Source organism: Pipistrellus kuhlii, unplaced genomic scaffold, assembly GCF_014108245.1.
Source record: "Pipistrellus kuhlii isolate mPipKuh1 unplaced genomic scaffold, mPipKuh1.p scaffold_m20_p_20, whole genome shotgun sequence".
Lineage (NCBI taxonomy): Eukaryota > Metazoa > Chordata > Mammalia > Chiroptera > Vespertilionidae > Pipistrellus > Pipistrellus kuhlii.
This window is the reverse complement of record NW_023425516.1, coordinates 376,611-399,144: the sequence shown is the minus strand read 5'-3', so window position 1 is coordinate 399,144 and position 22,534 is coordinate 376,611. Positions and strand designations below refer to the sequence as shown.

The window sequence follows — 22,534 nt, the reverse complement described above, 5'->3', positions numbered from 1 at the left end:
AGGTTGATGCTCAAACACTGAGCCATGCCAGCTGGGCACTATGATTCTTTACAGACAAGGTTGATAACCCCCTCACCTTTTCAAGCTTAATCATTCTTTAATATGTCAGCTTCCATGTGCTCTTAATCCCATCTGTTGAATTTACTTCAGGCATTGTATTTTTCAGTTCTACAATTTTTATTTGGTTCTTTTTGTTAACCATTTCTCTGTTGACAACTCCTATTGTTCATTCATTATAAGCATTTTTTCCTTTACATTCTTAGGCATAATATATTAGCTGCTTTAAAAATCTCGAGTTTTAATTCTAACATCTGGGACACTTCAAAGTCAGTTTCCATTAATTGCCTTTTCTTTTGAGTGTGGATTCCATTTTCTTGCAAGCAGTTAATTTGGCTGAACTCAGACTTAAAACTGATTCCCTATGGTGGGCAGCAGCTGTAATGTCACTTTAGCTCTTTTAGCTGATTGGAGTCTGATGTGTGGATCACAGATTTGGGCAGAGCTCATACACAGAAGGTGGGGTTCCCTCTCTGCTTTCTGGGATTTATTCCCTTACTTTTAGGTGGTGGGGTCGTTCCAAACCCTTTCCTTTGGTTATTGAAGCCAGTGAGGCTGAGGGTTCTCCATGGCGCCCAATGGGCCCTGTCCTCAGGCCAAAGCCATCAACCTGGAACTCACCAGTGCCATTCCCAGGTGTGTGACGTTTTGTTGAGAATTTGTAGTTGCCATTGTGGGAGGGTTGGTTACTGTTAGCAGAAGCAGAGCCCTCTCCGTGGTTTTCAAAAGATGTTTTATCTCCGAAGTTGCCGTTCGCAGGAGGCTGGTCTGGCTTACCGCCCGCCACTTCGGGAGAACAGAACAGCAGCTGCTGTGGGTATGTGTGTTTTTTAAATATACTTGTATTGATTTTTAGAGAGAGAGGGAGAGGCATAGAGAGATAGAAACATCAGTGATGAGAGGGTCATTGATCTGCTGCCTCCTGCATGCTCCCTACTTGGGATGGAGCCCACAGCCTGGGCACGTGCTCCGACCGGGAATCAATGTGACCTCTTGGTTCCTGGGTTCCACTAGGGAGCCATGCCGGCTGGGCGTGTTCTTTCTCCAAATGTTTTCATTGACTTCGGAGAGGACAGGAGAGGGAGAGAGAGACGTGAATTGGCTCCTGCTGCACACTTCCCGCTGGGCATGGAGCCCGCAACCCGGGCGAGTTGTCCTGGCCCGGACATGAACAGGTGCACAGGACAGAGCTCGCCCACTGAGCCACACTGGCTGGGCAGCAGTTGTTTTCATGCTCCGTGGTTTTATGATAGTCGTGGGGGATTCATGATTTTAACATTCAAATCTGGTTGCTTCGAATACCTCTGAGAGGTTCTGTCGGCTCCGTCCCGGCTCGCTCGGAGGCCTGCATCCTGGCCTCCCTCTCCTAATCTGTGGCAGGCAGTACCGCCTTTATGAGCAGTCCACACGGCGGCAGTGCCCCTGGGACGAGGTCTCTGCACGCCCCTCTGCACAGCTGGCTCAGCACAGGGCCCGGGACCACCGCTCTGCCCCCCCACGTCCAGGGGAGGTGGTTTGCAGAGTCCTCTCCTGTTCAAAGAAACTCCCTCACTTTTGTTGTAACCAAACAAGGCGTGTTTTCAAACCTGGGTGCGAACAGCTACTGACAGTCTGGCAGCAAGCCCTGGCGTGGAGGCGGGAGGACGGGGCAAATGGCTGACCCTGAGCCTGTTCTCCGGCCGATCAAACGGGCGATAAAACCTGCCCCACCTGCATCAGATCAGGAGGTTTTCTAAGAATCCGAGATGACCGGCCCTTTTGGACCACAATGTGGAATATAGACTGGATGTGGGGTGTAGACTGGATATGGGATGTGGACTGGATGTGGGATGTAGGGTGTAGGCTGGATGTGGGATGTATTTAGACTGGATGTGTGGTGTAGACTGAATGTGGGGTGTAGACTAGATGTGGGGTGTAGACTGAGTGTGGGGTGTAGACTGGATATGGGATGTAGACGGGATGGGAGATGTACACTGGATGTGGGGTGTGGACTAAGTGTGGGGTGTAGGCTGGATGGAGTACGTAGACTGGAGGTGGGGTGTAAGCTGGATGAGGGGAGCAGGCTGGATGTGGGGTGCAGACTGGATGTGGGGTGTAGACTGGATGTGGGGTATAGGCTGGATGTGGGGTGTACGCTGGATGTGGGGTGTAGACTGGATGTGGGGTGCAGACTGGCTGTGGGATGTGGGGTGTAGACTGGATGTGGGAAGACCAGGGCAGAGCTTCATGCAACATTTGCTGTTTGCTATGGGCAGAGGTTGTCTTCAAAATGTTTTGGATCCAAAAGGCCAGCAAACCATCCTGCAGTGGCTTGTCTGTGTGCTGAGGGTGAGGTCTGCGAGACTCTGTGATGAGGAGGGAGCACAGTGGTGAGGGCCTATGGGTGACTGGTGAGGAGGGAGCACAGTGGGGAGGGTCTATGGGTGACTGGTGAGGAGGGAGCACAGTGGGGAGGGTCTATGGGTGACTGGTGAGGAGGGAGCACAGTGGGGAGGGTCTATGGGTGTGATGAGGAGGGAGCACAGTGGGGAGGGTCTATGGGTGTGATGAGGAGGGAGCACAGTGGTGAGTCTATGGGTGAGTGTGGTGAGGTGGGAGCACAGTGGTGAGGGCCTATGGGTGTGATGAGGAGGGAGCACAGTGGTGAGGGCCTATGGGTGACTGATGAAGAGGGAGCACAGTGGTGAGGGCCTATGGGTGACTGATGAAGAGGGAGCACAGTGGGGAGGGTCTATGGGTGACTGATGAGTAGGGAGCACCGTGGTGAGGGTCTATGGGTGACTGGTGAGGAGGGAGCACAGTGGTGAGGGTCTTTGGGTGTGATGAGGAGGGAGCACAGTGGTGAGGGTCTATGGTGAGTGTGATGAGTAGGGAGCACAGTGGTGAGGGTCTATGGGTGTGATGAGGAGGGAGCACAGTGGTGAGGGTCTATGGGTGTGATGAGGAGGGAGCAGTGGTGAGGGTCTATGGGTGAGTGTGATGAGGAGGGAGCACAGTGGTGAGGGTCTATGGGTGTTATGAGGAGGGAGCAGTGGTGAGGGTCTATGGGTGTGATGAGGAGGGAGCACAGTGGTGAGGGTCTATGGGTGTGATGAGGAGGGAGCACAGTGGTGAGGGTCTATGGGTGTGATGAGGAGGGAGCAGTGGTGAGGGTCTATGGGTGTGATGAGGAGGGAGCAGTGGTGAGGGTCTATGGGTGTGATGAGGAGGGAGCACAGTGGTGAGGGTCTATGGGTGTGATGAGGAGGGAGCACAGTGGTGAGGGTCTATGGGTGAGTGATGAGAAGGGAGCATAGTGGGGAGGGACTATGGTGACTGATGAGGAGGGAGCACAGTGGTGAGGGTCTATGGGTGTGATGAGGAGGGAGCACAGTGGTGAGGGTCTATGGGTGAGTGTGATGAGGAGGGAGCACAGTGGTGAGGGTCTATGGGTGAGTGATGAGAAGGGAGCATAGTGGGGAGGGACTATGGTGACTGATGAGGAGGGAGCACGGTGGTGAGGGTCTATGGGTGTGATGAGGAGGGAGCACGGTGGTGAAGGTCATGGCCAGGGTTCAGAGTGGCATTCATTCTGCCACTTCCCAGTTGACGTCACGCCTGGGAGTCCGGGAGGTGTTGTCATGTGTCCTCAGTGGCGGGGGCTCCCCACGGATTTCCCCGATGACTGACCTGTGCGCCCTCCGGGGTCCGGGCTGTGTGCCTCTGGCTTCACGTTCTCTCATCTGCTGAGCCGTGGTCACGTCCTCACCACACTGTCATGAGGAGGTTGGACAAGGCATGGCCAAGCCTCCCAGTTCCCTCAGGCCCTGCCTCTGCTCACCGGGAGGGGGTGTGGGGTGGGGAGGGGGTGGGGTCACCCCAGCAGTGAGTCACCCCTTCGGCAGAGGTCAGGTGCTGCTCCTCGCCTGGCCCTGGCTCCTGCCCTCCCCGTCTTGTGGGCTGCCCTGGGCCAGGAGGCGGGAAGGACACTGCTCTGTATTTTAAAACAGGCCGGGGTGCTCCGTGCTTGAGCACTGACCCAGGAACCAGGAGGTCATGTCAGGCACACGCCCAGGTTGCGGGCTCGATCCCCAATGGGGGGCGTACAGGAGGCAGACGCTTCTCTCTCTCCTTCTGTCCTCCTGTCCTCGCGGTTTAAAAACTAAAGTGAAATAGGCTGGAGGCCGAGGGAGGAACCCCTGCAGCTGAGACCAGGCAGCCCCAGCGCAGGGCACCTCCGCACAGGCCGCGGCCCGGAGGCCGGGAGGGAACGAGGGCAGAGGCAGCGTTTCTCCTGGGACACCGGGTGCCATGGCACCGCCGCGGAACCGGGTGAGGGGTGATGGCGGCGTTAAGCAACCGAACCGTACGGACCCCGAGGGGAGCCTCTGCCAGCGGAGCCAGGGCCTTGGCCGCGTGGCCGGTGACCCTGTGACCGCGGCTCCATCGGCCCGGCTGGTCCTCCCCGAGGGCCGGCTCCCAGACGTCCTGGACCACAGACGTGGGAGACCTGTGTGACTGTGTGTGTGCGCGTGTGTGTATGTGTGAGTGTATGTGTGTGTATGTGTGCGCGCGCGCTCGTGTGTGAATGTATGTGTATGACTGTGCGTGTGTGATTGTGTGTGTGCGCGTGTGTATGTGTGCGTGAGTGTGTGATTGTGTGTGTATGTGTGTGCGCGCGCGCGTGTGTGTATGAGTGTGTGTGTGATTGTGTGTGTGTGCGTGTGTATGTGTGCGTGCGTGTGATTGTGTGTATGTGCGCGCGCGCGTGTGTGCGTGTGCGTGTGTGAATGTGTGTGTGTGTGCGTGTGTGTGTGAGAGAGAGAGAGAGAGGGAGAGAGGGAGAGAGAGGGGAAGGGAGGGAGGGAGGGAGGGACAGAGGGAGAGGGAGGGATCCTGGCTCGGGTCAGGTCTCCCCGGGACTGGCCAGGCTCCGGGTACAGACCTGCTGTCTGGTTAGATCCACTTGCCTGCAGCCGGACGGGGCTCAGGGCCAGCCCCTCACCCTGCGCCCGGCGAGGCCTGGCTCTGACAGGCGGTGTGAGGCCCCGCCGGCGGCAGCGGGAGACGGCGCCCGCGCCTGCCCATGGCCCTGAGCCCGCGGTTCGGGGGCCGGAGGGGGCGCCCTGAGCCCGCGGTTCGGGCCCGGAGGAGGCGCCCTGAGCCCGCGGTTCGGGGGCCGGGAGGGGGCGCCCTGAGCCCGCGGTTCGGGGGCCGGGAGGGGGCGCCCTGAGCCCGCGGTTCGGGGCCGGGAGGGGGCGCCCTGAGCCCGCGGTTCAGGGCCGGAGGGGGCGCCTCCCTCCCGGTGAAGGGGCTCCGGGCTGCGGAGGGGGCTCCTCTGTCCCGGGGCGCCAGGGCCTCATCCCTCTGAGGCGCCTGTGGCTCAGTCTCAGCCGCTGCGCTGGCCCCACGGCGCCCCTCACTCCTCTCCTGTTCGGGCAGCTCCTGCCTCCGGGTAAAGCCCGGCGCCCTCTTCCCCCCACCCTGCCTGCGGGCGGGGTCCTGCCAGCCTTCACCCCGGCCCCTCACCCCCGGCCCCTCACCCCCGGCCCCGCTCACCTGAGGGCCCCTCACCCCCGGCCCCTCACCTGAGGGCCCCCTCGCCAGCAGGGCTCCTCTCACCTGCGGGTGAGAACAGAGGTGAATTCAGACCGGGGGGAGCCTGATGGCAGCAGGTAACATGGGGCCAGGCCAGGTGGTGGGGGTGAGGGAAGGGGGTGTGGGGTGAGGGGAGTGGGGGACGGGGTGAGGGGAGTGGGGGACGGGGGGAGGGGTGAAGGGACGGGGGGTGGGGTGAGGGGAGGTGTTTCTCCATCCGGAGCTCCGCTCACGCGGGAGGGCAGCAGGCCCCCGGGGCAGGGCCAGGACGTTGGCACCACTCGGGGCTGGAATGCTGGCAGGCGGCCACCTTGCTGCCCTCTCCGTCTTTGTCCTCCGGACGCCCTCTTCCTGCCGGGCGCTCCTCACGGGCAGAAGCCACGGCCACAGCTCGGCCCGTTCCCGCCCCCGGCTCCGGTGGTCCCCCTGCCGGCGGGCCCAGCCTGCCCCTGGGCCGTCCGGAGGGGCCGAGCCCGCTCCGGCTCCTCCATGCCAGGCCTTGGACCCTGCACACGGGGCAAGTTCCCGGGGCACCAATAGGGACAGGCGCGGGGCCAGGACGGCGGGTCTGTGGCCGGGCCGCACAGCTCGGCCTGGCCTCGGACGGGGACGGGCTCTGTCCCCACGGAGGCGCCACGTTATGGCCGTGAGAGCGGGGAGTGCTGCTCGGGGAGAGGCCCACCCCCACGAGCAGTGGAGAGATTAGAGTCCTGCCCGGCTGGTGTGGCTCAGTGGTCGAGCGCCAGCCTATGAACTCATCTCCACAGCACGGCCTGGCTGGCAGTCACCCGAGAGCTGCTCTGCAGACACAGCAGATTCTATTTTTAACATTTTTTTTTCTCCAAAACAGACTCTTCCCTCCACTTTCCTGAGCACAGCGTCTGTGCGAGGTCAGTTCCTCACCGGCTGGACGGCAGCCTCCCTCCGGTGGGCACTGCCCCCACACGGGGCGCTGTGACCGGCTCCTCCACGAGGCCTGGGCGTGGTGACAGCGGCGAACGTGTGGCTTTGGATAAGCTTTGCGTTTTATCTCCATCGGCTGAGTGCGGGCCCACAGGCGGTCACTGGGAGCTCGGAGCCGGGAGGAGGGGTGGGCTGGGATTGTGCCCACACCTCGCTAACGCAGGATCCTCAGGAAGCCCGGCTCAGCCTCTGAGAAGCTGGAGGGAGCACGCCCAGGCCATAGCACCCGCAGGGAGAGGGGAGGGGGCGATGGAGATGAAAAGCCTGGTCTCCCTCCCCCAGGCAAAGGGCTGCTGCCCGGTCCGTGGTGACTTTAAGCCCGTTTTAACCCCTTGTTCGCCGTAAGCGTCTGCAGAGGCCGCGGGGACCTTCCCCACACGCCACGCCCGTCTATAGAAAAAGTTCTCCCTAAGCGGAGGCCTGACCAACTTTACAATCATTGTTCGTGAGACTTTTCAGCTGAAAAAATTCAAGAACACCCGAATTGTAATGTATTTATTTTTATAATACTCGTTGCAAATTGAATTTTTAAATTTAATTCATAATATGGCGGGGGTGGGAATGGTTCCCGTTTTGGAGGCGTGGCAGCTTAAGGACTGACTCCAAGACTAGCCAAAGGAATCCAGAGAACATCCCGTGTCTTTCCCCCTACACCTGCTCAGAAGTGAGAACAAGAAGAAATTGCATTCCTGCTGTCTGGAATTTAGTTTTTGTATGAGAAGTTAGGAAAATTAAATTGACCAGCTGCCAGGATGACACTTCTATTATTGGCACTGTCTTTAGTCATTCTGGAAGCCACCAGCCCCCCGGGGGAGCAGAGCGCCGGCCTGTGGCTCCCCGCCCGGAGCGCAGGGTCCGAGGGGCCTCCGGTTCATACTCCGGTGCAGACAGCGGGAAGGCGAGGCAGTCGGGTACCAACAACCAAAAGTGAAGAGAGGACCAAGTCTAGAAAGGAGTCATTTATTTTAAAAAACAAACATCAAAACTAAAGACGCGGAGGCCCTCAGCAGGATGTGAAGACACAGGAATGCACCGCCCTGCCAGCTTCCCGCTCCCCAGGTCCCGCGCCGCCGTGCTGACCGCTGGGCCCGGGCAGAGGACCCTCCTCCCGCAGCCGGGGCATCCCACAGCCCGGGGCATCCCGCAGGCCGGGCATCCCGCAGCCGGGGCGTCCCGCAGCCGGGGCATCCCGCAGCCGGGCCGGGCAGGCGGACGGGCGGGCGCCCGCTCCGGCCTCCACTGCCGGGTCCACGGGCCAATCCCAGGCCGCTCTCGGCCTCTGCACAGCAGGCAGCTCCTCACCAGGCGGGGCTGCTGGACAAAGGCGGGCGCACGGCACGCACCGGTCACCATGGGAACGCTGCTGTAGGGCAGAGGCCGCAGCACGTGGGCAGGTCCTAAGCGGACAGGGCCGGGGGCTCCGCCCAGTTCCTGGAAGACCTGGCGCGCCCTGGAATCTGGGGAGGGGGCGGCACATGACATTTGTCCCCAATACCCAGTTGTCACCACAGGTAAACCAAGACTATAATCACAACAGCAAGGAGAGGATTGTGTTGTTTTTTCCATTTTTTTTCTTAAAGGAGAGAGGGCATGGAAAACACAGCACACCAATGAAACAAAATGCCAAAAAAAAATACAAAAAAATAGAAAATAGAAAAATGTATTTACAAGTAGTCCATTACTATGATCAGAAGCACAAAGACGCTGGCTGCTATAATACATGCATCAGTTCAGGAAGGAAGGACTAAACCCTGCCTGGGAGAAGCCTGCAAAAACAGAAAGGGCCAAAAAGGTTCATCTTTTCATCCCTAATTTGCTATACTGACCACAACCAAAGGAGCCCCCCTACCGCCCATGAGTATATCAGTACAAACACTATACTGGTTTTAACTGCACGCTCAGTCGTGGAGGGAAAGACAGCAGCTTATCCAGGTACAAGAAAGCCAGAGAGAACGGCTCTACATGCTAACAATCAGAGCGAGCCCGTCTGCTACACAGCATGATCTTAGCAGGTTTTAGTTTTGTTTATTCATACGTATCTATGTGCGTGTGTGTGTATAAAAACCGTGCCCCCATTCACTGCCGACACATCGGGGTGGACATGAACGCTTTACAATCCGTATGTGTATGTTGCAGGAAGTCACTCAATGTCTGTGGATTTAGTAAGTCATTTCACACCACAGGAAATATTTAATAAATCCAAAAAAGGAAAGAAGGTAAGGACAGAAGAGCTTCTGCCTCAGTCTCTGAAACGGAGTCCCCCACTGGAAGCTGACCCCAAAGTTCTTGAGGGGTCGCTGAAGAAACGTCACTTTGCTCGCTCGTTTTTCATCCGTTTAGTGTTCAGAAGGTACAGGACGACTCCATGCCGCTGTCAGTTTTAGAGTCACACCTCCGTCTCCCGCGGTAACAGTCTGCGCAGGTCCCAGAGCAGGAGAGGAAGGAGCTGGGAGGCCTGTCCCCGGGGAAGGGACTCCCCTCCACGCGGGAAGAGGATCCACGCAGGCCCAGCACCTCCGGCAAACAGGCTCCGCAAACGCAAAACGCAGTCCGTCAGTTCCTACGCAGGTGCATCCCCGATGCCAGGCCAGCTCCACGAGGAAACGTGTGGACAGAAGACGAGGATGGCCACTGGTCCCTCTCGATCATCATACCTCCAGGAAGCGGGAGCTGCTGGCTTTGGAGTGGAACGGCTCAGACCACATGCGCCGCAGGTCGCCCTGGGAAAAGGAACTTGACTAAGTTACAGGCTCACACCGGAGGCTCACGCATCTACAAGGCTTGTCTGGTTCCCAGGCTGCTCCCATGGAGACTGCCGGACAGTAACCCACCATTCTTGAAGAACTCACTACAAGACCGCTTAGGCCCCTGTGCAGGGAGGGCTTTCACCAACTCTATCTGGCACAAATCCTATCACTTACGAGTCAGATGACCCGAACAAGGTAATTACCTGTCTGTAAGGTGGACTTAAAAACAGAAATCTTGGGAATAAGATAATGCTTTTAGTTATTTCAGCTTTAGATTCCACATCAAAGTGAGATTATATGTTATTTGTTTTATTTCACTTACCACCCTCTAGGTTCATCTATGTTGTGGCAAATGGCAAGATTTCATTATTATAGCTTAATAATATCCATTGTTATGCAGATTTACGTATACTGACACGCATTTTTTTAATCGTACATCTACTGATCGACTTGTAGGCTGCTTCACTATCTCGGCTACAATCAACATAGCAGGTACATCTTTCTGAATTAGGGTTTCTGTTTTCAGATAAATGTACTGAAGTGGAACTGTTAGATCATATGGCAGGTCTGTTTGATTTTTTGAGAAATCTGCAGACTGTTTTGCATAGTGGCTGCGCTAACTTACATTCCTATCGCTAGTGTCAAGGCTCCTTTCTTCTACATCCTTGCCAGTACTTGGTACTTACTGCTGACAGCTGTTCTGAGGGGATATGCATTGTGGTTTTGTGTTTCTCTGATGATTAGTGATATTGAGCATCTTTTCAGTATCAAAAAATGTGTATTCAAGTCCTCTGCCCATTTTTAAAATTGAGTTGTTTTTTTTGGTGCTGTCCGAGTTCTTTATGTATTATGGATGTTAACCCCATGATTGAGAATATCATTGGCGAGTATCTTCTACAGGTCTTTCACCTCTTTGGTTAAATGTATTCCTAGGTGTTTTCACTTAAAAAAAAAATTAAAAAAAAAATATATATATATTTTATTATTATTATTTTACAGAGAGGAAGGGAGAAGGATAGAGAGCTAGAAACGTTGATGAGAGAGAAATATCGACCAGCTGCCTCTGGCACAACCCCCACCGGGGATGTGCCCGCAACCAAGGAACATGCCCTTGACCGGAAATTGATCCTGGGACCTTTCAGTCCGCAGACCGACACTCTACCACTGAGCCAAACCGGTTTCGGCTCACTTTTTGATGCAACTGTAAATGGACTGTCTTCATTTCTTCTGATTATCCATTACTGAAATGCAACAATTTCTGTACAGTGACTCCGTCCTGCAACTACATGAAGTCACTCGTTAGTTCTAGTAGTTTGTGGTGCAGTCTTTAGGGTTTTCTATATGTAGTATCACGCCATCTGCAAATTCTGAGCGCTATGCTGCTTCCTTTCTAATCCGGACCTTTGTTTTCTGCCTGATCGCCGCGGCGAGGGCTCCCACCACTCCGCTGAGCAGCAGAACAACGGGCACCCTCACCCGGTCCTGATCTCAGGGAAGGCTTCCGGCCTCTCCCCACTGCGTATGTTACCTGCAGGTCCCGGCCTTTCATGTACTGAGATATATACCTCTCTACCCGCTTTGTTTAGAGTTAGTTAGTTATTCTGTTAATGTGATGTGATGCATTGATTGATTTATGGATGGCCAACCATCCTTGGGATGAATCCCACTTGGTCATGATGTATATAATCCATTTAATGTACTGCTAAACCTGGCTTGACAATTTTTCTATCTATGTTTATAGAGGCTATTGACCTGCCACTTCCTTTTTTTGTAATGTCTTTATATGGTTTTGGTATCAGAGTAACCTGGCCTATGAAATGAGTTTGTAAGCATCTCTAACTCTTCACTTTTTTTTTTTTTTTAAATAGAGTAACAAAAATAAGTATTAATTTTCTTCTTTGAATACTTGGTAGAATTCACCTGCTCCTGTACTTTTATTTGTTGAGAGTTTTATTATTGCTTCAATTTCACTGCTAATACTTCACAGCTTGTTTAGATTTTGTATTTTTCTTCCTGGTTCAGTCTTCTGGAAAGTTACCTGCTTCTGGAAAGTTGACCAATTTCCCTTAGATTATCATATTTGCTGGCATATTGTTGTTCCTAGGATTCTTTAACGATTCTTTGTATTGTTGTGGTATCAGTTATAACTTCTTTTTCATTTGTATTTTACTTATGTGGGCTCTTTTGACGGATAAGCAGAAACTTAGTTCTATGAGTTCTGGAGGCTGGAAGTCTGAGGCCTACGGTGACAACAGCGTCAAGTTCTGCTGAGAACCCACATCCCGGCTCTCTTGTTTTGATGACTTTGGCTAAAGATTTATCTTTTTTTTTTTCTTTTTTTTTCCCAAAGAACCAACTCTTTATTAATTTTTTCTATTGTTTTTGTTTCCTTTCACACTCAACTGTTTCCTTCTTCCTACTTACTTGGGGTTCTGTTTGTTCTTTTTCTAGTTTCTTTAGGTATAGAGTTGAGAGGATTTGAGAATTCTCTTGTTTCTTGAGGTAAGCATGTATAGCTATGACCTTCCTATAACAACTTTTAGTGCATACCGTAAATTTTGAAAATCTTGTGATGAAATCTACACTAATAAAAGAGAAACAAGTAAACTGACCATACCCCCGCTATGCCCACCAGCCAATCAGGAGTGAGTATGCAAATCAACCCACCCAAGATGGTTGCAGCTACAGAGCGAGCAGGAGGCTTGGGTTTCCCTGGCAATGGAGGAAGCCAAGCTTCCCACAGTCCTAGCCTCCGCTCAAGGCTACAAAGTTTCAATTATAGAAGATAAATAAATCCCAGATACCAGGGCCTCCACTTGGGTGGGTAGGGGGGGGGGGGCGCGTGGCGGCATGGTCGGCCTGCAAACCACCACAGGCCCCTTGCCCAGGCCACCCTAAGGGAACTACGCCCTGATTCGGGACACCGTTCGGGGCAAACCAGCTGGTCCCCACCCACACACCAGGCTTCTATATAATAAAAGAGTAATATGCAAATTGACTGTCACTCCCACACACAAGATGGCTGCCACAAGATGGCCAGCAGGGGAGGGCAGTTGGGAGGGACCAGGCCTGCAAGGGAGGGCAGTTGTGGATGACTAGGCCAGCAGAGGAGGAAAGTTGGGGGCAACAAGGCCCACAGGAGAGAGCAGTTAGTGCAATCAGGCTGGTAGGGGAGTGGTTAGGGGGTGATCAGGCTGGTAGGCAGGCAAGCAGTTGGGGGCCAGCAGTCCTGGATTGTGAGAGGGATGTCTGTCCATTTAGGCCCGATCCTACAACAGGCAGTCAGACATCCCTTGAGGGGTCCCAGATTGGAGAGGGTGCAGGTTGGGCTGAGGGACACCCCCCCTGTGCACCACATGAATTTTGTGCACCAGGCCTCTAGTATTCTAGAAGTGTCTATTAGATCAATCTTATCTAATATGACATTTAAGGTCATTATATCATTTATTTCCTGTCTGGATAATGATCCATTGATATGAGTTGAGTATTAAAATCCCTATTATTATATTACTGTTAATTTCTCCCTTTATGTCCATTAATAATTGCTTTATGTATTTTAGGTGCACAGATATTTATAATTATGTCCTCTTCTTGGATTACTCCTTTACAATTATGTAATGTCCTTTTCTTTTTAAATCTATTTAATCTGATATAAAGTTATTTCAGGTTCTTTTCATTTCTGTTTACATGGGATATCTTTTTCTATCCCTTTACTTTGTTTATGTCTTTCAAATTGAAGCAAGCAGCGTTCAGCCACCCTATGTCTTTTTATTGGAGCATTTAATCTATTTACATTTAAAATTATTGATAAGCATGTACTTAGGCCATTTTGTTCAGATACGTGTCCTCTATTTCTTTCTTCTTCTCCTGATCTTTTCCCTTGTGTTTTACTGTTTTGTTTAGTTTTAGTTACGGTTTCTTTTTGTATATATCTTTTGTTGGTTTTTGGTTACCATGACATTGATGTATAGCAGTCTATTTTAAACTGATAGGTGTTAAAGTAAAAAGGTGTTAAAGTAAAAACAGAGGGTGGGGCAAAAGTAGGTTTACAATTATGGGTATGTGAAAGCATTTATTCTTTTTTTTTTTTTTTAAATATATTTTATTGATTTTTCACAGAGTGGAAGAGAGAGGGATAGAGAGTTAGAAACATCGATGAGAGAGAATCATCGATCAGCTGCCTCTTGCACACACCCCATAGGGGATGTGCCCGCAACCAAAGTACATGCCCTTGCCCGGAATCGAACCCGGGATCTTTCAGTCCGCAAGCCGACGCTCTATCCACTGAGCCAAACCGGTCCCGGCGAAAGCATTTATTCTTGTATTATTATGTAATAAATACTTTATTATATTTATACTAAAGGCCTGGTGCACAGATTCGTGTACCAGTGGGTTCCCTTGGCCTGGGCTGCAGACATCAGGCCGAAACTGGCTGATATCCCCTAAGGAGCCCCAGACTATAAGAGGGCAGGACTTGGGTGACGCATCCTGGAATGGGGCTCCCTCCTTTCTAGTTCCAGTGTATCACCTGAGACCTACAGCTGCCAAATCACCGCAGCTTGGCAGCTCCTGTGGTGAGTGTCTGCCCCCTGGTGGGCGGTGTGCATCAGAGCTACCGGGTGGCTGGTTGCTTAGGCTTTTATATATATATATATATATATATATATATATATATATATATAGATGAATAATGGTAAACCTACTTTTGCTCCACACTATATATATTCTATAAGGACTGTATTTTTACACCCTCCATGCTTTATGCTCTTGATGCCATATTTTAAATTTTTTTTGTGTGTTTGTGTGATGTATCTCCAAACTACTTATTGAATTTAAAAATTTTTTTTTTCAGCCTTAGTCATAGCTTTTGTCTGATCTGCTGTATTTATTGAATATCTGGCCATACTGAGATTTTTGGTATTTGATATTTCTGGTTATGGTCTTTTCTTTCCTATTTCATTTATTTTCTGTTTGGATAATTACCCATTGATGCGAATGGGGGTAGTAAAAGGAGATCAGGTGCGTGCAATAATGCCCTGTTGATCCTGCCTGCTCCTTTGTTTAGGCAGAGATAGCGCCAGCCATGAGTCCAGGAATACACTGCAGAGCCCTGCCCAGCCTCTGGAGGTGGGGAGAGGCACCGTCGATGCCCAGCCCCTGGAGGTGGGGAGAGGCACCGTCGATGCCCAGCCTCTGGAGGTGGGGAGAGGCACCGTCGATGATGGTGCTCACCGCCCCTGGGCCCTGGGGAAGTCCTCGCTCTCTGTCTTCACCTGGTTTGCTGCCCTGAGTGGTCCCCTCCAGGAGGCCTCTGTGCAGGCTTTCAGGGGGGGTTCTGGAAAGCCATGTGTAGCGAAGCAGGCCCTGTAGCACTGGGCACTAAGCCTGCCTGCAGACCGGCTGCTGGAGAAAGGCTAGGCAGGTATGTTGGCCCTGCTGCTCCTACTTCAACCCCGAATGCAGAGCATTCAAAGAGCTTCAGGTGCTGCTTTTAGAGAATTCTGCAGCTGGCTCTAGGATGCCGTTAATGACCCAGGAACAGGGGACACAGTGGTCTAACTCAGTGGCTGCCAGAATCTGGAAGATGCTGCTAATATCAGGCTAGTAAAATGAAAGAACAAGACCCCACTGTCAAGGTCAGGGGCTTAGTAGGTCCACCTCCAGCAAGGAGAATACATACCCAAATCCAAGATCAATGCCAAGTTATTGTGCTCACAGGTTTATAACGGCTTCTCTCACCTTTAAGTAGGCCATCGTGAGGAGTGGCAACAAGGTAAATGGCACCAAATAGAGGAGGGCGGGCTGCGCTGCTCGGTGGATGCGAGAGGCCACGGTAGCAGTGAGCAGACCTGAGGAGAGAAGCATTCGAGAGTAAGGCAAAGGGGCCAGCCCCGGAGGAGACTGTCACATTAGATATGCACAACCTCCAGCGCCAAGACACACCCAACAACAGGCATGTTCCTCCCAATGGGGGTTATAAAATGTCTAGCTCGAGCAGCTGAACACTGTCTGCACAGTTTTTAAAAAAATCACTGAATTCCAAGGCCCTGCGACCAACTCCCACTTCAGCCCTGAGTGTGCCTGGCCTCCCTCTCTCTCCTGTGGTATGTGATGTTAGACTTGGAAGCAAAAGACCTGGGTTCAAGTTTCCACTCTGCTACTTCCAAAGCTCTGTAACCTCGGTTAAGGCATTCCACCTCTTGGAGCCGCCCGGCGGTTGTCTGATGGGCAGCACCTTGGCTCTGCCCCGCAGTCTGGGACGGAAACGAACCGTGCACATGGGGCTGCGATGGAACCAGTGACGTGCAGCAGGAGGCAGTGCAGTGGCAGGCGGTTACTATTCCTGCCTGCCTGTAGTGAGCGGGCTGGAGAAGAGCTAGCCTGGGAGAGTCTGAAGTGACAGAACAAATGAAGGGAAATACACATGGCTTCAGTAAGCCTGAGATTTTTAATTAAGCACAGAGACTGACCCATGACCATTATGTGGCAGGTGTTCTTGGCTTTGAGGCCAAACCGTACTCTTATTACAATGCTCTTCAGACAGCAAACCAGGCTGGCCAGTCAGTCAGCACCTATCGCCTCATGGGCTGGGGGTGCTTTCCTGGGTGGTTGTCTCTTAACAGCTGCTCGCCTTCCGTCCAGGGCCTGCAGCTGGAAGACCGATTTAATTCCAGGAGGGAGGAGCCAGAAAGAAGATCCAAATGCAGTGTCTGAGTCTCTCTTACCTACGAAGTATCCGATGAGGGTGCAGTGAAAGTAGGAGACCTTCTGCATGCGTCCAGAGATGTTGGCGGGTCCAGAGGCGCCGCAGGAGTCACCGTTGGCTTGCTTTTTGTAGTTGTCATAGCGAAGGACAAAGCACAACAGGAGTCCGGGCATCACAATGTCTCCGATGCCCAGCATAGAGAAGTGGCTGCCAGTGGAGCTGGAAGGCAGGGTCAGAGGTCAGGGAAGCCACGCTGTACACCCTACTCTCCTCCTCTGGGCAGTCTGTCAGCTTTAAGAAGTCAGAGCACGCATCGGAACAGACGATGGGCATCTCTACAGGTTGCTTCTTAGGGTTTAAGAGTTTAGAGATTGAAAGCCACAAGCAATAAAGTCCGCCCCCCCCCCTCAGTGCTTCGAGAACACCTTGTAGGTGACTGCAAGCACTGCCGTCTCTAGAAATGCCAAACAATTCACTGTCACACCACCCAACTACCACCAGACACAGGAGACTAAAGCAACACATTAATTGTTTCCAGATCCTATTATCAGGAATGGCATAATTTAAGCATTAGGACGTATTTTTACAAATGTCTTAGACATAGAAAGATCCAGAATCACGTTAATATATTTTGAAGTTGGCTGGAGGGAATTAACAGTGGTAACCTGTGGTTATTTGATAACATTAATCAATAATAAAAACAGCACCTGCATCCCTTACTGATAAACCTTTGCAAGTCAAGTCAACATTCTCTTCCTCGTTTGTAAGATGGAGATGCTGACTCACACCCTTTCCCTCTAGGATTAGACTGGCTGACAAAGACCACATAAGAAGGCACGAGAAGGTGCACTGGTCTTGCATGTCAGTCCTACCTCGGGAAAACCAGTTTTCCAGGCAGAGACAGGCGAGGAACGTCACGCCCAACATTGGGCCCCAAGTGCAGCTTCCGGGAAAGCACATCGAGGGGATTGTCAGCCGGCTGGGTGGCCACCTTCACCATGACGTTGCTATTGAAGATGTAGGCGGAGAAAAACACCTGCCGAAGGGAGAGTCTCCTTTAAGAGAGGGAGTTAGAAGCACCTGCCCCTTTGTTCCTAAGAGCAGAGCTGCAGAAAACTGTGACAGCAAGTCTTTGTTTTTGTCAATCCTCACCCGAGGATATTTTTCCACTGATTTTTAGAGAAACATCGATGTGAGAGACATTGATTGGTTGCCTCCTGCACATCAGGGCCGACGATGGAGCCTGTAACCAACGTACCTGCCCTTGACCGGAATCGAATCGGAACCCTTCACTTCTCGGACTGATGCTCGATGCACTGAGCCAAATTGGCTAGGGCCTCAAGCTTTCTTGGCTGCATACTTTGAGCTGAGAACTTTGCCTACTCCCTCTCCCACCATAACTATCTCACACGTATTGTCTTCTGTAACACACGTCAACCAGCTGCAGGCTCAGGCCTGGCGGGAGTGGCCTTAGACAGAAGACTCTTCAGGCGTCTTCAAACTATGGCCCGCGGGCCACATGCGGCCCGCAGAGGAGTCTGATCTGGCCCGCCAGGTTTTTTGGGCAGTGAGCGCAGCCGAGGTGTTACAGTAGGAATTAGTAGTTCATATAGTCCGGCCCTCCAGCTCTCTGAGGGACCGTGATCTGGCCCCCACTTTAAAAAGTTTGAGGACCCCTGATAGATGCTTGACTCCAATTACACACCAAGGAGAGCAGCGCTTCCACAGACACTTACCCAAAAGACATCATAGATTAGGAGCCCTGAGAGCAGCAGGCAGGAGACCTTGAGGCTGGGCAGGCGGACGAAGGCGATCATGGCGACACAGAGGCCCATGGCCAGGGCTGGGGAGGAGACAGCGGTCAGTGTGCATACAGGCTATTCAGCTTGTCAATCCAACCACGCTGTGGAGCCCTCAAAAAGCAGGCAGCCTTCAGCTCTGGCCTAAGAATCACACCCCACAGTGCAAAAGTGCCCGCGTCAGCCCACTGACCTGCTGCTGTTTGGGGACCTTCTCTCACTGTGACGTGCCCCGTGAGACTCAGGAGCTCTTGTTCTGATAAAGCGCCAAGACAGGCCCGCCCTGGCCTCTGGCCTCCATCTCCTGCTCCCCATTACTGCAGAGTCATCACCCTTGCTCTTTGCTTTCAAGTTAACCCGCCCTCTATGGCACCCCCTTTGCTTTACTCAGGGCTCTGTCCCAGGGCTCATGCCTCTCTGTCTCTGCACCTCTCAAAACCTGGTACACGACGTGTCCTTTTTAAACTTCTCTCTCCTCCAAACGGAAGGGAAGTCCTCGAGGCCAAGGCTTCCTCCATCCGGAGTCTGACGGCCTGGCCGATGCATGTCTCTCCCTGCCCTCAGCTCCCTCCCTCCGTCCCTGAGAACAGGCTGGCGCCTAGACTTCCGGAGGGCTCTCAGGGGGGGATGCCCGGGAGCTGCTCAGCAGGCCCTGCGGGAAGGAACCGGAGGGCACTCTCCGCTGTGCAGCCTGCCCTCAGTGTGCCCGCCCTCTGCTCCGAGGCCACTCACACGTGATCGTACTGTTCAGCACATACCATGTCACACATGATCGTACCGTTCTGCACATACCATGTCACATGTGGCCGTACCTTTCTGCACATACCATGTCACATGTGGCCGTACCTTTCTGCACATGCCATGTCACACGTGATCGTACCGTTCCGCAATACCATGTCACACGTGACCGTACTGTTCAGCATATACCATGTCACACATGGTCGTACCGTTCTGCACATACCACGTCACACGTGATCATACCTTTCTGCACATACTATGCTCTTTCCTGCTCTGCCCAGAGGGCCCTGATCGGGGCTTCTTCCCTGGAAAATTCATCCTCGTTCTTAAGAGGCCAGGACAGAAAGCCCTTCCTGGCCTGGCCAGATTAAGTTGCTGTTTTCTTTGCATCCATTTTACAATAGTACCATCCTATCTAATAAAGAGGGATATGCTAATTGCCCATCATGCCCTCACAAAGATGGCAGCACCCACAGCCAATAAGGAGGGAATATGCTAATTGACTGCTACGCCCTCGAAGATGGCGGCACCCACAGCTACAAATGGTAGCAGGTATGCAGCACGACCAGGCCCACCCCCAGGAGGGTCCGTCCTCCAGAGTCCCCCAGTCCCCTCCGCCCACAGCTGCCTCAGATGGCAGCTGCCAAGGCTCCGGTGACCAGGACCAGCCAAGACTCCTCTGCCTGCAGTGTCAGCAGCAGCAGAGGTGGATGGAGGCGTCGCCTTCCCTGGTGGCCAGGCCGACTCCTGCCCCTGAGGAATCCAGACAGAGAGAGGGCAGGCCGGGCTGAAGGACTCCCCCACCAGTGCATGAACTTCCATGCACCGGGCCTCTAGTTATTTATACCCACGCCGTTATTCCCTAAGCTGTGTGCTCCTAGTAAACAGAAACCATGGCTTATTTGTTCAACAAATATTTGCTGAATAAATGAAAAATTATGTTCTATCAGCTTCAAATTCCAAATTAGTCTAAGAAAAGCAAGTGAAGTCATTATTACAGGCATGTATCATTTTAAAAATGTTGGTAAATTGTCAATGTATGTAGCAAAGTGGGCAGATACAGGCATATCTGAGAGGCATTATGGTTAGGTCCCAGATTACCACATACAGTGAGTCTGGAGAGAAAGAGTCGTTCTTTCTGCTGGTGGAGGGCAGCATCTGTGAGCTACTAAAACGAGGCCCCATGTCTAACCGCTGGGCACACCCTGGAGGTAGCAATTCAACTAATATTTCACAAGTTCCCACTTTAGTTATGGTGTTGCATAAACAGAAGAGAAAAAGAATTCCCATCCCTACAACAGAGAGGGGTTGGAAAAACAGTAACATTAGGAAGAAAACTCTCTCTCTTCCTCCTGTCGTCGTTATCAGGCATCACGCGGCTCCAGTGTGTATTTTGGAGAGCTGTGATAAAGACCGAAAGCCCGACTTACAATCATCTACGATGCTCATTTTACTAGGGTCTCCTTCAGAACCAAACTGGTAAAATATGCCAATTCATGCCATTTCAAAGGAATATAATGGACTGTATTAGTCAATCAGGCTTTGCAAAGATTCAAACTTTTCAAGTTGCAAGCTGAAATCTGTTTAAGGCGCTAAGGAATGTACTTAAGACCCACTTACAATCAACCCACTCTAATGTTTAATAACGAGGTTTCCCAGAAACAAACGTTGGGCTGTGCCATCAATAAACCACCCGCAGGTGCAAGCTCTGCTGGCTGGAGGGACAAGAGTGGCCAGCGGAGGAAGGGAGCCCTGGACAGAGACCAGACCAAACTAGGATTCTGGCTGCAGTGACGGTGTGGGGTAGCAAGAGGTGATCTTTCCAGGAACTTAAAATGAACACACGGAGCGGGAAGTGTCAGGGACCAAAGGAGGAAATGAAGACCTGAGGCGGGTAGGGCGGGCCAGAGGACTGACTGCTGGTAACTCACAGAGGGCACGGGAACCCACTGGGCAGACAAGCAAAGGGCAGGCTCCCAAGGTGAAAAGCATATGCCTCCAACACATGCAGCGGCCGGTCCATTCAGAACTTTTCTATTCAATTTACCATTCCATCGCTCAATCCTAAGCCAGCAGGAACCTTTCCAGGTCTCCACGCATCACTCACGCTTAATCACTCACCTATGCTAACCCCGCTCACCGAGGTCAGACCAGGCACTGACAACACAACACAACCTCGCAGTGACAGAACTTCCCACACCTCTAGATCACGATTTTCCAACGTCTCATCTCCTGGCACCCATAAACTAATTACTACATCTCTGCAGCACACCCAAAAATATATTTTTTGCCAATCTGACAAGAAAAAGTGGTATAATTTTGATTCATTCACACTGACAGCTGTTGGCTGTTGACATTTGTTAATTTGACAATCTAAGGCACATGTGTCAAACACAAGGCCCGCGGGCCAAATCCGTCCCGCCAGGCCTTGCAATGTGGCCCGCACCGCGCTGTCATCACTGCACTCCGCTGCGTTTCCATCACAATGACAGTTTATGACTGTTCAGTAAACCATTCGGCCCGCGATTTAGGCTGGATTTTAGATTTTGGCCCCTTCTCTGATTGAGTTCGACACCCCTAAAAGGGAAAAGAGGTCAGTGCCCATAACAGTCAGGCACCGCATGTTTTAAAAATCCTTGCAGCACACCAGTTGGAAATCACGGCTGTAGACAATGTCATTTTTTCTCTAAGCTTCCAAACAAGAAACTCTGGGTTCATTTTCAACTTATCACGTCTTTCATGCATGGACACTCACTGTAGCCCTTGTGTGGTGTGGTCCTTATTGTTACCGCAAACCTCGGTCAGCGTGCCCACTTCCTCTCCCTGTCACTGTAAACGGCTCACAGCACGTCCCGCCTCCAGCCCCCGGGCCGCCTCTGAGGTGGGTCAAGTCTGTTCCACAGCCCCGCGCCCGGCACGGCCCACACACAGCGCTGTGCACCCAGGCTCAGCCGCAGGCTCCATCTCCCTGGATCGTTCTTTACTTTCTCTCTCTCCTTTTCTAAATAGATTTCAGAGACAGGAAGGGAGAGGGAGAAACAAACATCGACGATGAGAGAGAATCACCGATTGCCTCCTGCACGCCCCCTACGGGGGACCGAGCTCACAACCCCGGCCTGAGCCCTGACAGGAATCAAACCCTGACTCCTGGTTCGTGGGCTGCCGCTCAACAGAGCCACGCCGGCCGCGCTATCCCACTCTTAGGCCTCCCCTCTCCAGGGAGCAATACCCCTTTCCACGCCAACCACGTCTCCCCACCGCCCCTGAAGTTCCGTGTTTGAAAAGGCAGAAGGCATCCTGAGCGCTCAGAGAAATTCGTAATATAAGTCTCTGGAATGAGTATCACTCCTACACCCAATGGATAATTGCTACAAGCTGTCTTACCACTGGAACAACCACTCATCTGGTTTGCTCTCTTTTTTGTCATTCTTTCTTTCTTTCTTTCAATAACCGGACACTCTCACCCTCTCCCCGGCTTCCCAAGCCCAAGTGAGGAGATGGTCCCTCCCCCTGCTCCGCGCTGCTTGGGAAACTCCCAAGACTCTCCCTGATAGCTTCCCCGACACTTACCTTTCGGTTCAATGTAAATTAAGCAACAGTGTTAGGGAAGTAAATTATTAATCTTAGCTAGCTATAATTACTTCCAATTTATTACTGATATAATCTCTGCTATCACCTTGTCTTCCACAACCAGCAGGGGAAGGACAAAGACAATGACACCAAACGGAGCTTAAATGCTCTTGAAGAGGATTATGTAACCTGTAGGGTCTTAAGCCGTCTTGCTTCTTAGATCTCTAGATAGCTAAGCTCTATGTGGACTGAGTGCCAGAGTATAGAATTTTAAAACAAAAAAACAGATTTCTAGATTTCTGACACTAAACATTTTTAATCAAACTTAGTAGCCAGCGCTGAGGAGTGAAGGGCTGGCTAGACATCTGTGAAGACTC

At 52.2% G+C, this 22,534-nt stretch overlaps 1 protein-coding gene across 6 annotated transcripts in view; it reads right to left on the bottom strand.

Annotated features, from left to right (window-relative positions):
* Positions 1–8,241: 8,241 nt before the first annotated feature.
* SPPL3 (signal peptide peptidase like 3) overlaps positions 8,242–22,534 on the bottom strand; it is a 95,981-nt gene continuing 81,688 nt past the window's right edge. For all 6 annotated transcript variants that reach the window (XM_045585373.1, XM_036449448.2, XM_045585374.1 and 3 more), the window contains 5 exons: positions 17,787–17,893; positions 16,923–17,086; positions 16,070–16,269; positions 15,084–15,193; positions 8,242–9,317 (listed from right to left, as the gene is read on the bottom strand). In XM_045585373.1, coding sequence (XP_045441329.1) covers positions 9,246–9,317; positions 15,084–15,193; positions 16,070–16,269; positions 16,923–17,086; positions 17,787–17,893 — 653 coding nt within the window. In that variant the 3' untranslated portion in view covers positions 8,242–9,245. The remainder of the gene's footprint in view (positions 9,318–15,083; positions 15,194–16,069; positions 16,270–16,922; positions 17,087–17,786; positions 17,894–22,534) is intronic.